Source organism: Priapulus caudatus, unplaced genomic scaffold (genome assembly GCF_000485595.1).
Source record: "Priapulus caudatus unplaced genomic scaffold, Priapulus_caudatus-5.0.1 Scaffold186, whole genome shotgun sequence".
NCBI classification, from domain to species: Eukaryota; Metazoa; Priapulida; class Priapulimorpha; order Priapulimorphida; family Priapulidae; genus Priapulus; species Priapulus caudatus.
This window is the reverse complement of record NW_014577247.1, coordinates 359362-372007: the sequence shown is the minus strand read 5'-3', so window position 1 is coordinate 372007 and position 12646 is coordinate 359362. Positions and strand designations below refer to the sequence as shown.

The following is a 12646-nucleotide window of genomic DNA, read 5'->3' as shown; positions in this document are numbered from 1 at the left end:
CTGCAGAAGAACATATCGAAACTGGTCACCCAAACCCTCTGGATCCGCCCCTGACAATGTATGTATTTTGTGACAGCATCGGTCAGTAGACGACATTAACGTTTAGCGCGTGTTGCGCTCTGCACCAGTTACAATGTGATATTTTACAGTCGCACACACACGCTCGCTCGCTCGCACGCACGCACGCACACATATATCCAGTGGACCCCCGCTTTATCGGGGTAGGTTAAGAACATAGAAATAACATACTAGTTAGACTCTTTAGTACTGTAGTGTCTATATAATTGTTATGGTCAAGAACCATAAAAGTGTCGTGATTAAGCGGTGAACAAATTTACGGGTGAAGGCATGTAATATCGCCGGCTGTAATCAATGTCTATGTTTCTTTTCCGGATTTTGCGGGCGTACAGAAATTTTGGCCATTACTAGTTGATGTGACAAATTGCATTGCATGTCATGCTGCGCAAACTGAGAAAATGCATAAATAGCAACATTGCTTCTATTAGTTGTAACGGTGATATATACTCGTTTATTAAGAGAAATGAATAACAGTCGAGCATGATTAGTTTTATGCGGTAAACGTCCGCATGAACAAGTAATAATAACCCTGTAGTTGTCCACAGCAGCGCTTAGAGCATATTGGCACATTAATTGCATCCGTCTATATAGGTCGCATATATATCCGTCTATATATAGTATAGTCTGCAGGTAGCAGCAGTGCGTAACACAATGGCACGGTTCTCTTCACTAATACTACCATCAAGAGTAAATAATAGAGATATCCATTATTCTAAATCTCTCGAGATCTCTGAATCTCTATTATTCACTCCTGCTACCATGGTACGTACGTCCCATTAGGTCAAAGCCCGTAGTACCTATAATATTTCTCATAAAAATCGACATTTTAACAATTGAAAAATAACAGAATCGTCGAATATTCAAACATTGTGAACGTGACCGTTTTTTCTTCAAATATACCAAACATTATTAAAATATTATCTTACATAAAATATAGCCACACTACTACTCCAGTACAAATGTTTTTAACGTGCTTCTTTTGAACATGTGAAACTTCCACCCTTTTATAGAATAAACGCTTAAAAACCATGTGTATAGGTAATCGAATGTAGAATGGTCTCATTTACATATAAGCATTGTCATCAGGCATGATATACGGCCACCATAGTGATGAAAATACAGGCACTGATAAAAGGTTACGACACGTACATATTGACCATGCGGCCGGTGTAAGAAAGATCAAGAAGTGATAAAATCATGCGTATAAAATACTATAACTTTTGAAGTGAAGTTACACAAAAGTCATGACACTTATAACATTTTACACTTATAACGTCATAACTATTAACAATCTTTCTAATAACGGCCACAGAGTTCTTATGCTTACATGATATATCCAAATACATCAATTAGCAAATCACAATACATTGAAAACAATCCAAGAAAAGCAAACAATTTTGTTTGCTATTGGTTGGTTTTGTTATAGCTTCAATAAACCCTTACTATACATTACAACTAATTAAGAGAAATTCGACCAAGCTCTAACAAGTATTGTCTAATATTTTGGCTTTTTAACCAGCTGATAGGGGTCTACAAATTATTGTATAATCTGACCAAATCTTTTACAAGGATTTGGTTTTTTAATCGTATTAATTTTTACAGTAATCGAACTACGTTTATTTTCTGAAACAGTAAATAAATCATAGTACTATTTCCTGTTGAAGGTCATGAGGTTATGAGCTTCACTTATTAATAGATAAAACGTTTTACACTCACTTCGATAGTCATTTCAAACTGCTAGAAAATGATAAAAATAGGCATTTGACTAGCACACATTTTATCCACGACATTGATGTTTTATGTAGACTTTTTATGTTTCAAATGTAGCAAACATAAAATCATACGCGTAAAAAATACATAATCATGTTAAAATTAAGGTCCATCTACCGTGCAATTCAAATACAGCAGTCAACCACCGAAATCTACGTTTGATTATATATATGATTTATATATACTTGCATTGTACCTATTTGCTTATCCAATATTCAAATTATTAACGGAAGGCACTTCAATGTACTTCTGGAGATATTTGTGAAATGTCAATATTGCTGAATACAAGCGACACTACTGCGATATAATAGCCCTCAGGTCAGTAATACGATTAAAGACCATCAACATATCCCTGTAATAAGGAACTATTGTTGATGTTGCGTTAGACGCCCAGTTAGAGCACACAACAGTGCTTGGTTCATATCTCTATCATCATACGGCACAAGACTGAAACTTTCTTTTAATGATCGATATCTTTGCAACCATAAGTTTAAGTGGCTACAAAACTGGCAATAAAAATCATCCATTAACTGCTCTGTTATTATACCATCCTTCATCATGAAGCGCAGGCAACGCAGTGGGGTTGCGTACTCTGCCAGGAAAAATGCACTTTCTAGCTTGTAAACTGTGCTTTTCCCTACTAGACGTTGACCTATGCCTTTTGTGCTATCAGGAAAGTGATCCATGTCTTTCTCAGCTACAACTGATTTCTCATCGTCAGATACACAATCAAATGTTTTGCACGTCCTGGGCAACAGCACTAGGAGTTTTCTTACCGGAAAAGAATCGGTACTGCTTGCCTGCCAGTCCATTTTACTAGCGTCAATTCTTGTATCACCATCGCCTTGGTAAACCCCTTCAGAGTAACTAGTTTCATGAATATTGTAACCACTATTATCATCATCATCGTCATCATCATCGTCAAGAAGGACCTTAGCCTTGTGCCGCGTGCTAAGGAAGTTTGTGACAGTTTTCTTCAACTCTGGGCCATAATTTCTGAAATACAGGTTTGCCCATCGCTGCGCAAGCAAAATGCCTATAGGCATCCAACTTTGAAATTCCAATTTTAAACTTTTACCAAGCAATGTAGCAGAAATTTTCAGCCAATCCGGTTCTCTATCCTCCAGTTGAAATCCATGTATTTTGTCTTCTCGCCATAGCTTGGCCATTTTCTTCACTGTAGCATCTACAGCATTTGGTTTCTTGTCATCAAATGGAACTAGTACGAAGGGACATTTCACTTGGGAATACCTCTTGGATAGGATTTGCTGCAGCGTGATATGAAACCAATACAGCTCATTGTTTCTCTGCTGATGATCGGTGTCTGTAAGCTGTAACCCTTTCAAACAGGTGGGATAGTCACAAGGAATGTAGTAGTCTTTGCCACCACACCTACGTTTATTAAGAGAAACAGAATACTTTTTCTGTCGTACACCGCACAGGTTCTTCTTTGTTATGGGAACAGTCTTCTTTTCAGTGTCCGACTCCAACAGCTTTGTCATTTGCCCAGTAGTCTCTTCCGATAATCGACAGCTCTGTGAGTAGAGCATTAAGAGCTGTGGCATCACTGTGGCACCAGCCATCTCTTTATTGTTCCAGGCCTGCAACTCGCTCGATAAGTCATCCTTAATTAAATCCAGTAATCCAGACCAGTGCCAGTACGCCAATGTAATGCCCCATCCAACAACCTTGGTTCGCTAGTCATTGAAAAATGAACACATTTCACTAACGTCCTTTATCATCAAAGACGAGATTATAGAACACAATATAAACAATGGAATCATTTAAACGAGACTAGTGTTAGTATATTATATTTCATACGAGTGGTGATTGAAGAGTCTGTATTGCTACAAATAATAAACAAACCATGGAAGCACTGTCAATATTTATTTGTCCCAAATATTTATCTCAACGCTTATCATTCATAATATTTGCTGCTCATAATTTTTAGTTGTTCAAACATTTCAAGATGGCATGTACTATGCACTCAAAAATCACACTCCATGTTTAATTACAGCCAATTTGATGTACATTGACTTCTTCATTATTCATAGGTTCATTGTGCAGTTCTACATAAATATTGAATTTAACTGTAAGTAATACAACTAGCTACTTCTTAGCTTACTTGGAATTTTGAAACAAAAACTTTATCAGTGATTATACCATAACTAATACTATACTTACAGGAGGTGGATTGAAGTTGAAGTCTTTTTGTAGACAATTATCGCACACTGATATCTGCTTCCTTGTAATTGCATTCGTAACCACTTCTTGTTCTTCTAGCGCTGACATTTTGGTGTTCAGCTTTATTGGAGAATGTATGAGAAATCTATGTTAAATTTACAATTTCACATCTTCACTTCAATAAACACGAGCTTGATGAACTCTGACTTTAGACATGCCACATGTACAAACATGGTGGTTTATGGGAACAATGTTTTGTAATAGTGTAAGCTAACTAATTATCCAAGTTGCATTTCATCACATTTATAATTATTATTACACATTCTAAAACTTTGGGCGCATTATTTTTCTGAAAGGTGTTTGATATAATAAAATAATTGTAAACCTTGTGAGCAAGGCAATCCAGGTTACTCCAGTATGCTTCTGCCGCAAACACTTCAGCCAGAACATTGATAAAGTAAGAGCCTGTTTCTGTGTGTCGCATTGCTTGTGCACCTGCGATCAAACATAAAAAGTATTAGGTTTTTTATGTGATGAAGTTCAATAACAACAGTTCACGGATACAAGGCCCATAATCTTTCTGTGATGTGTATTACATATTCACGTTGGTTGCTATGATCCACCGTTAAATGTATACGTTACATTTCCCATTCATAGTTCTATAATGGTAGTGCAGACAGAAGACTGTGTCAATGTTGTAACAATATATAGCGCTCATGCGTAGCGTTGACTCTGGCTAAGTTTAGAGGATCTTCTGTAATAGCACCGGTCACCACGGTTCCCAGCTAGGTAATTGTGAGGTAGCTCACTGGGAACCACGGGCAGGGTGTGTGTTAATATTCTGTGTTTGTGATTGTATAATTATTTGTGAGGTCCGGTGTCATTTAGTGTGCGTTTTAGTAGTGTTTTGCCTGCTCACCATAAATATACCCGTGAACGGGACCACACAAATTGACCATTAAGCTCAACTAAAAGTATCTAAATTAAACACTTGCTTCTTTGACAGGATACAAATTCATCGTGCCGACTAAAATTACAGAAAACCGCTTTGCGCTAGCTCCACTCACTTACTGCCAGTCTCAAGCCGAACACGCACTTGCTACAACTATAACTGGCTTCTAACACACACACACGTGGCGTCTAGCGAATTGATACGTTAACAAATCTAAACAAACCTGTGTCTAGACGCGCTACTGTAAACGAAAAATATTGCTACATAGGTTGGCTTACCCTCCAGTAGGTGACGCGTGCATCACAAAAACAAACTAGCTTAACAAACCCCTGCTTCGTGAAACAGTCACGATTACTTCTACAGTCCAACATGACTGTCACAGAAACTGAATGTTACGTACAGTAGTTAACCCGAATATCCAACCGAATTAATTAACCCAAATATCAAAGTTGTACAACACATGCACTTGATTAGCGTTTTCCACTACACAAATGCCTGACTGTATCATATATTGTTAACGCAAATTATAAATCGAGCTTTCTCGGATTTTTGACCATTCTGCCTGAACGGGTATGATAATTTGGATAGTCACTGGCACTCCCAGTATTTGGAGCACGCGCTGGCTTACTCTCAATCGTTGCCTTGAATCTGACGTGTTTTGTTGGGGACCTCACACCTATCTCTGGGGGTGGAACTGGTTCCTGGTCATCTTGTCCTGGGGGATATAAGGGGTCCTCAATTCCTCATTGGTTTCCCGGATGAACCGACGATTCCTGCTGAGATTGTTGCCGTCAGATGTTTGCACCTCATACGAACGTGGTGCCTCATGTTTTCTTGTGACGACTGCGGCTTCTACTTGTGTGTATTCTCGTCATGTACTCTGACCGATTGACCTGGCGACAGAGGGGACAGTGTCTTGACAGATTTCTCGTCGTGATAAATGATACAGTTGACGTATACTTCAAAATCATTAATCATCCGGTAACGCCAACTGCAACACCTCCAACGCTAACCATAACACTAAACATATATATCTCGGAGCGCTATATATAGGTCCAAAAATCCACAAAAATTAATCTATGGTGTGGGGACAGATATCATGATGCAAAAATCCCTAACCCTAACCCTAACCCTAACCCTAACCCTAACCCAATCCCTAACCCTAAACCTAACCATAATCCTAAACCCTAACCCTAACCCTAACCCTAACCCTAACCCTGACCCTAACCCTAATCCTAACACTATCCTAACACTAGTGCTGCCACGTTGCGGTCACCTCCCTCCACGCCCGGGGGATAGCATTACTCAATAAATGCAGTTTACCGTTTAGTTTCATTCTCAATCTTATCTGCTATTCTCTCTACATGGTTACACTCCCCGGCTAACTAAATATTGAAACATTGTGTTAGGAATGCTGGTCATCGTTTGAGATGCCTAAACTGTGAGTAATCTGTGAGAATTCACGTGAAATTACTGTCTGAGTGCTCCGATTCTGACAACTTCGTGATTCCCGAAGTACATTAGACTGGGTAGCAAGTACTGTAACTATGGCTGAGAGGGTCTATGTCCCCCAGGATACTACCGGAACGTCAACGTTATTGAACTGCCTCAATAATTCACTCGTCTCACATTAGCATCGAAGTTTGTCTCCGAAGGGCACGTAAAACTGTATATTGGCCCAACATGAATGCTGAGATTCGCGAGTACATCAGTCGGTGTGAGAGCTGTCGGACCTACGAAGACAATCAGCAGAAGGAAACTCTCATTTCCCATGACATACCAAACCAACCGTGGTCAAAGGTCGGATGTGATCTGTTCGCAATACATGAGAAAAACTACTTCATAACCGTGGACTATTTTTCAAACTTCTGGGAAGTTGACTATCTCCCAAATACGAAGTCGTCGACGGTGATCAGAAAGTTGCGTGCTCATTTTGCACGGCACGGTGTACCAAACACGGTAATCAGCAACAACGGCCCACAATTCAGTGAGGAGGAATTTAGCAGATTCGCGAGTAAATGGGGATTTGATCATGTGACATCTCCAGGCTACCTGCAAAGCAATGGGAAGGCGGAACAGGCTGTGAACTTGTGAAGACAGCTAAACGTCTCATGCACCTAGCCAAAGTTTCAAAGACTGATCCTTACTTGTCGCTTCTAGCCTACCCTGTCACAGTCTATGGACAGCAGTCCAGCTCAAAGGTTAATAAACCGTCGCACTCAAACGCTACTGCCAATGAAGGCAACTCTACTAAAACCACAGATTCCGAAATCTGTGTCACGTCAATTAGAGGCTATAAAGGAGAAACAGGTGCTCTATTACAATTGTGGCGCGAGAAACCTAGAACCGATCACGGTGGGTGACACTGTTCGTATTTCACCTTCGCAAAGACAGAAGAAGTGGAAACAAGGTACAGTACAACAAGAGGTGTCCACACGATTGTACAACGTCGAAACGGAATCCGAAAGGATCTTGCGGCGTAACCGTCGTCATCTACGTAAATCGGCAGAGGACAAGCAGCTACGGGATGTGCAGGAGTATGAGGACATTCCGGTGACACACTCGGACACAATACCAAGTTATCCAAGAACTGTTGATGCATCACTGCGAGCTGACAGGCCAATAATCGCAGGTAGTCCTCCCAAAAGACTGCCACATAAGGTAAAGACATCGACACGCAGTCCAGTGTTTGTGCTGAGATGTGGCAGGAAGGTTTACAAGCCTGTCAAACGTAATCTGTGAGACGTACAGTGCAATGATGAACCAATCATTATTCAAAGTAGCATCATGACAAGTTAATTCGAGTTAATTTTACTATAAAGTGGTGTTTAGATGAGTCAGACAGTTTGAAGCATTGCAAGACTGAATTAATTTAATGTACTCAAGATAAAGGGTATAGTTAACTTCTATAGAAATCGGAAGCAAGATTTTCTTGTCTATGTCGAGACTCTGTAATGTTTTTTGTTGTTGAGTAACGGTCAACGGTAATTAGTTTGAAGTTTATTCTTTTATAAAGGAGAAAAGATGTAACAATAGATAGTGCTTATGCGCAGCGTTGACTCTGGCTAAGTTTAGAGGATCCGACATATAGCCAACAATGAAACATGTCTCTTGATTCGTAATAAATGCAGTTTACCGTTTAGTTTCATTCTCAATCTTATCTGCTATTCTTTCTGCATGGTTACACTCCTCGGCTAACTAAATATTGAAACAAATGTGACAATGCCTTGCCTGTTTCTACATAAAATGACCTGTGACGTTGTGAACATAAAGACAAATTAAGAGAAGCCTTTTAATAGGATAGATATATCTCAGAAAATTGGTTATTCTACCAGTTTACTTTTCTATTACACTACAGCGCAGCAGTAAAATAACGCCACACAAACATCTTCATCGTGAGATTGGCCACAGCTTTTGCTAGAATTTCGTAGGTGCCGAAATACTGATTAGTGGAGATTCAATTAGTACTATGTGGACCGAAACAGGAGAGCCCTAACAACATCAGAACTATTACATCGAAACCACAGCATGTAGTGAAATACGGCGTTTCGTCATAGGCATAGAGACATAGGAAATCGGACTACATTAATAGACAATAGAATTGCAGCGTCGACAGAATAGGGCAAGGGAACGATTGGTAATATAATCACGCAGGCGTTGCAAAACACATTAGCAACGTCCATAAGGGCGAGGAGACTCGTTCTCAGACAAGACGGGGACAGTAAGAAAATGTGGCAACCGGGACATTAAAAGAAAGTGAACGTGGGAATGAGGAGAAACGATTGCCTGAATACACCCGACGTAATAACACCAGCCAATAAGGCAACGCATAATGTGAGCGGTGCGCCATTGGGCAGACGAGGTCCATAACACCACACAATAAGGCGACGCGCATAATGTACCTATTAAATTGCTTAAATGCTAAAATAGCTAGACCACTTACACAGCTTACCCATAAGAACACACCTTTTCTGTGGACTTCTGAAGCAGAGAATGCCTTTCAATAAGGTAGAATCAAGATTTATTTACATGTAGAGTTTACAAGGACTGTGGACGCCTTCCTCCCTCAGAGAACGAGTTGTATGCTTATGATGACATTGATATTTGTGAATGACTCCTGAGCTCCTTCTCCTAATTGTGCAGGGGTAAACACTATTTACTTATGGTTATTTTAATTAGAAACTTACCTGGAGTTGTTGGACGAAATACTATATAATCACTCAAGTTTGGTAACAGTTTTGCCTTTTCTGTTTTGAATGAAGCTGCAGGGGGTAGTGAGTCTGTAGCCAACTTTCCCATCCACTCTTCCGGCTGATCATTGCCTCCAGCCACATCCGTCCCTTGATTCCGACGGTATAAATAAAATACAAACCACGCAAGTGTTCAATCTTACGATGCACATACACATAGCTTTTAAAGTCACAATAATTGCAGCGTTTATTCATATATATATATTCATGAGCAAACTGTTATAAAGGAGGACCCAGAGCAAGAAAATAATCAAATGCTGTTTTGTTCATATTTATGATAGGCACTACAGACCTTTACTTTTATACTAGTAGGTAATTCGTTTTTTACATCATTCGCCAAATTTTAAATTGCTTTTATTAGCAACCATAAAGCTATTGAGAACCTAATAAATAAATGTGGAATTGTCATGTTTGAGAAAATAAACATATTAGAGAGTATATTAATAAATATGGCACTAGAACTATGAAACTAGGACAACATCTACAAAATATAGCTATCACAAATTGACCTTTTTAGACGGTCATTTGTCAATACTATAGGTAATATTGCATGTACATGTGCAAGCGACTCAGCATGAATTCCTATATACGTCATACCTCCACGACACGCTTGAAGAATGAACAACTTGGGTTTCTGCATTAGACCCCGTGCATTGTGTCCTGCCAAAAGAGCACGGAAAACAGGTAACCTTTTATTTGTGATCTTGAGGGATATGCTCACAATACCTAAATTCGACACGTTCGTTATTTATTGTTAATGGGAATTCGCTTTACATTACACCTATGTAACCTCTACTAAATACTTAACGCAGAAGGTAGATTAAAATTTTTTACCTTCGAATCGATGAAGAATGTCATTAGCAAATGAAAGCTCTTCGCCGTCTGCTCCAAATATCACGTCTTCCGCACCACCATGGCTTAAGATGGCAACAATGCTCGAGTCGACATTTTTGTGTTTGTCACTAGCAGCAAACGTTTGCACAACATCTTTTATTTCCTACGAGAACAAAAACCAATCACTTCCGCAAGTCATACCTTGGTGAAGTTGGCCATCTAATCGCTGGCCAGCTTATTTGCCACTCAGGCAGTTTGCTTATAAATTTAATAAAATAAAAAATAGCTAAAACCAAAAATATATGACCTCTTGCATGAAGCCATTGTTTAATTATAGCGAATTAAAATAACAGCTTAGTTTATTGTATCTGTAATATTTTTGCTATTGCAAGAACGTCACAAATTGTGCTTTGGCTTAAATAACCTCAGCAGTCCTTGAGTATGCTTTGTTTGGTTGTTAGTAGAAACTATAGTAACAACTTGTCGGTTACCTTCGCAGTCAAATTACTTGTGTTTGCTTGTGTATCCCACATCTCATAGCCAAGATCTTTAAATAGTTGACGCAGAGTCTCTACATCTTTCTGCGATCCCTTGCGGAATTTTTCCGGGTCCTTGAATTTTTCATTATTAATGATCAAGCAATATCCACGTGGAGTCGAGTTGTTTTTGTAGCTATTTGTCTGCAAAATAATATAATATTAGTATATAATTGCAGTTATTTTATCGCTCAGATAACAGGTCTATTATTGCACATTGCATAGACTTAGCTCAGTAACTGCACGTACCATATCACACAAATTACTTGTGCTTCGAGCAACCTTAATGCCAACAGATGCCATCGAAAATTTGCACAATGCCCTTGATATGTTTCGTCTTTAGATGGAACTCGTCAGCCGTATATGAGAAGTGGCTACTTGGTCGCTACAGATTTTTTTGGAAACCTAAAAGTATATCAAAAACAGTTAGTGATCTAGTGCAGGTAAAAAGTACTAGGATAGTTTTTTTGCATAAGCGAACACTCTACGAGGAAGTATTGGTATAATAACATTTTTAATTCCAACTGTTCATATAATCATGTGATTATGTGTTGCCATTAAAACTGAGAAAACCAATAGCTATCACACACGAGAGCCACATTACCCCGACCACAGAATACGTTATTGAAGACATAAATAGATGCAAAATGATCAACAAGCTAGACCTAAAACAAAGTCAGTATGAGACAATACTACCCCACGCCTTGGCATGTTACAATTCTCTCCACTCACATTGCACTATTTACAAAAGGCAAAATTTTGGCCAAATGTCATGTTCGGCCGAAAATTTCCAAAACAAATATCACTGGTGCAATTTGTGGATAACTTGGTCATCCAAGATGACATCTACATAGACAGAAAGGACATTGAACAGCAGGATAACTGTCTTCGCGTTACATTATGCCGACCAACTTGACAGTGAACTTGCCAAAGTGTCCGTTCGGGATACAAGTACGGTGTGTTTCAGCCATATGGTAATTGCTACTAGCCATAACGCTTTTCACTACGTGGTGAGAAACAGTCTTACGACATGAAATAGTCGTAGAGCCTGGTCGAGCCACCACACAACTAGTACTGCTGCACGCTATACATTCTTCTAACCGCAAGGCTGCCAACATTGAGTTAGAGTTGTGAGTGAGATTATGTCAGGGAGCTGGGCGACAGAGCGGGAGGAGGGTGTGGAAGGGGGGACCTCCCACACCAGGGAGCTTTTGCATTTTTCAGCTTGAAATTGTGGAATCAATTTCTGGTGCATACTTAAATGAGTTTTTAAACATAAGCCTACACAGGGGGTAGGAGTCCAACGGACTCCCTACCTTCAAAAAGAGTGAGTCCGCAGCAAAATGAGGGAGTCCGCAGTCTGAGGTTCAAAATTAAAGATATTAACAATAACGCATAAGCTTATTTTTAAGATTCATGCAGTTGCACGTCTGCCAAATTTTCTTTGGACAATGCGCTGAACAAATACAGTAATTCCGCGAGGCCGTGCTCCGGAACGAACTAGTTAGTATGGCAGAATTTTCAGGGAGTCACACGGACTCCTGCATATGTCAAATCAGGGAGTCCGACAGTAAATCAGGGAGTATTTGATTCCGGGCTCCCGTTAATTTCGCACCTTGCCTACACACGTATGTAATGCAATACACTACACAGTATTATGTTTAGATGGATTAGGTACATGTACAAACACATATGTATGGACGGCTCAAAACAACACATCACTAGATCCTGCTTGGAAATGGAATTGTATTTATATAGTCATATATGACCTCTACTGCTCAGTCCTTTATTCTGCGTATAATGTGACATATATAGTTGCTTCTTCAGCTTCTTATGCAAAACTCACTTACATAAAACCAAGAGCTAATAATACCTAGAGTGTACAACGGAAAAACGGGAAAATGGTGCTATTTCACGACAACATTCTTCTACTTTGCCTGCGAGTCTAAAATAATTAGTCTAATAAGCATTGCTTCGTGAAAGTTCGGTTTTTCTGCGATAACTTTATGAATGAACGGCGTTTCGGTTATCATAGGTGACTT

The 12646-nt window shown here is 39.4% G+C and overlaps 1 protein-coding gene across 2 annotated transcripts; it reads right to left on the bottom strand.

The window, feature by feature from the left end:
• Positions 1–497: 497 nt before the first annotated feature.
• On the bottom strand, positions 498–11015 carry LOC106806933. 2 transcript variants are annotated; one of them, XM_014809113.1, is made up of 8 exons: positions 10854–11015; positions 10560–10748; positions 10069–10231; positions 9832–9894; positions 9172–9324; positions 4418–4527; positions 4033–4152; positions 498–3545 (listed from the first exon to the last, which is right to left on the bottom strand). In XM_014809113.1, the coding sequence occupies exons 1-8, from the start codon at positions 10905–10907 to the stop codon at positions 2214–2216; spliced, it is 2184 nt and encodes a 727-aa protein (XP_014664599.1). In that variant the 5' UTR covers positions 10908–11015; the 3' UTR covers positions 498–2213. The 2 variants fall into 2 exon arrangements, with proteins under 2 accessions (XP_014664599.1, XP_014664600.1); XM_014809114.1 differs by lacking the exon at positions 9832–9894.
• Positions 11016–12646: the final 1631 nt, after the last annotated feature.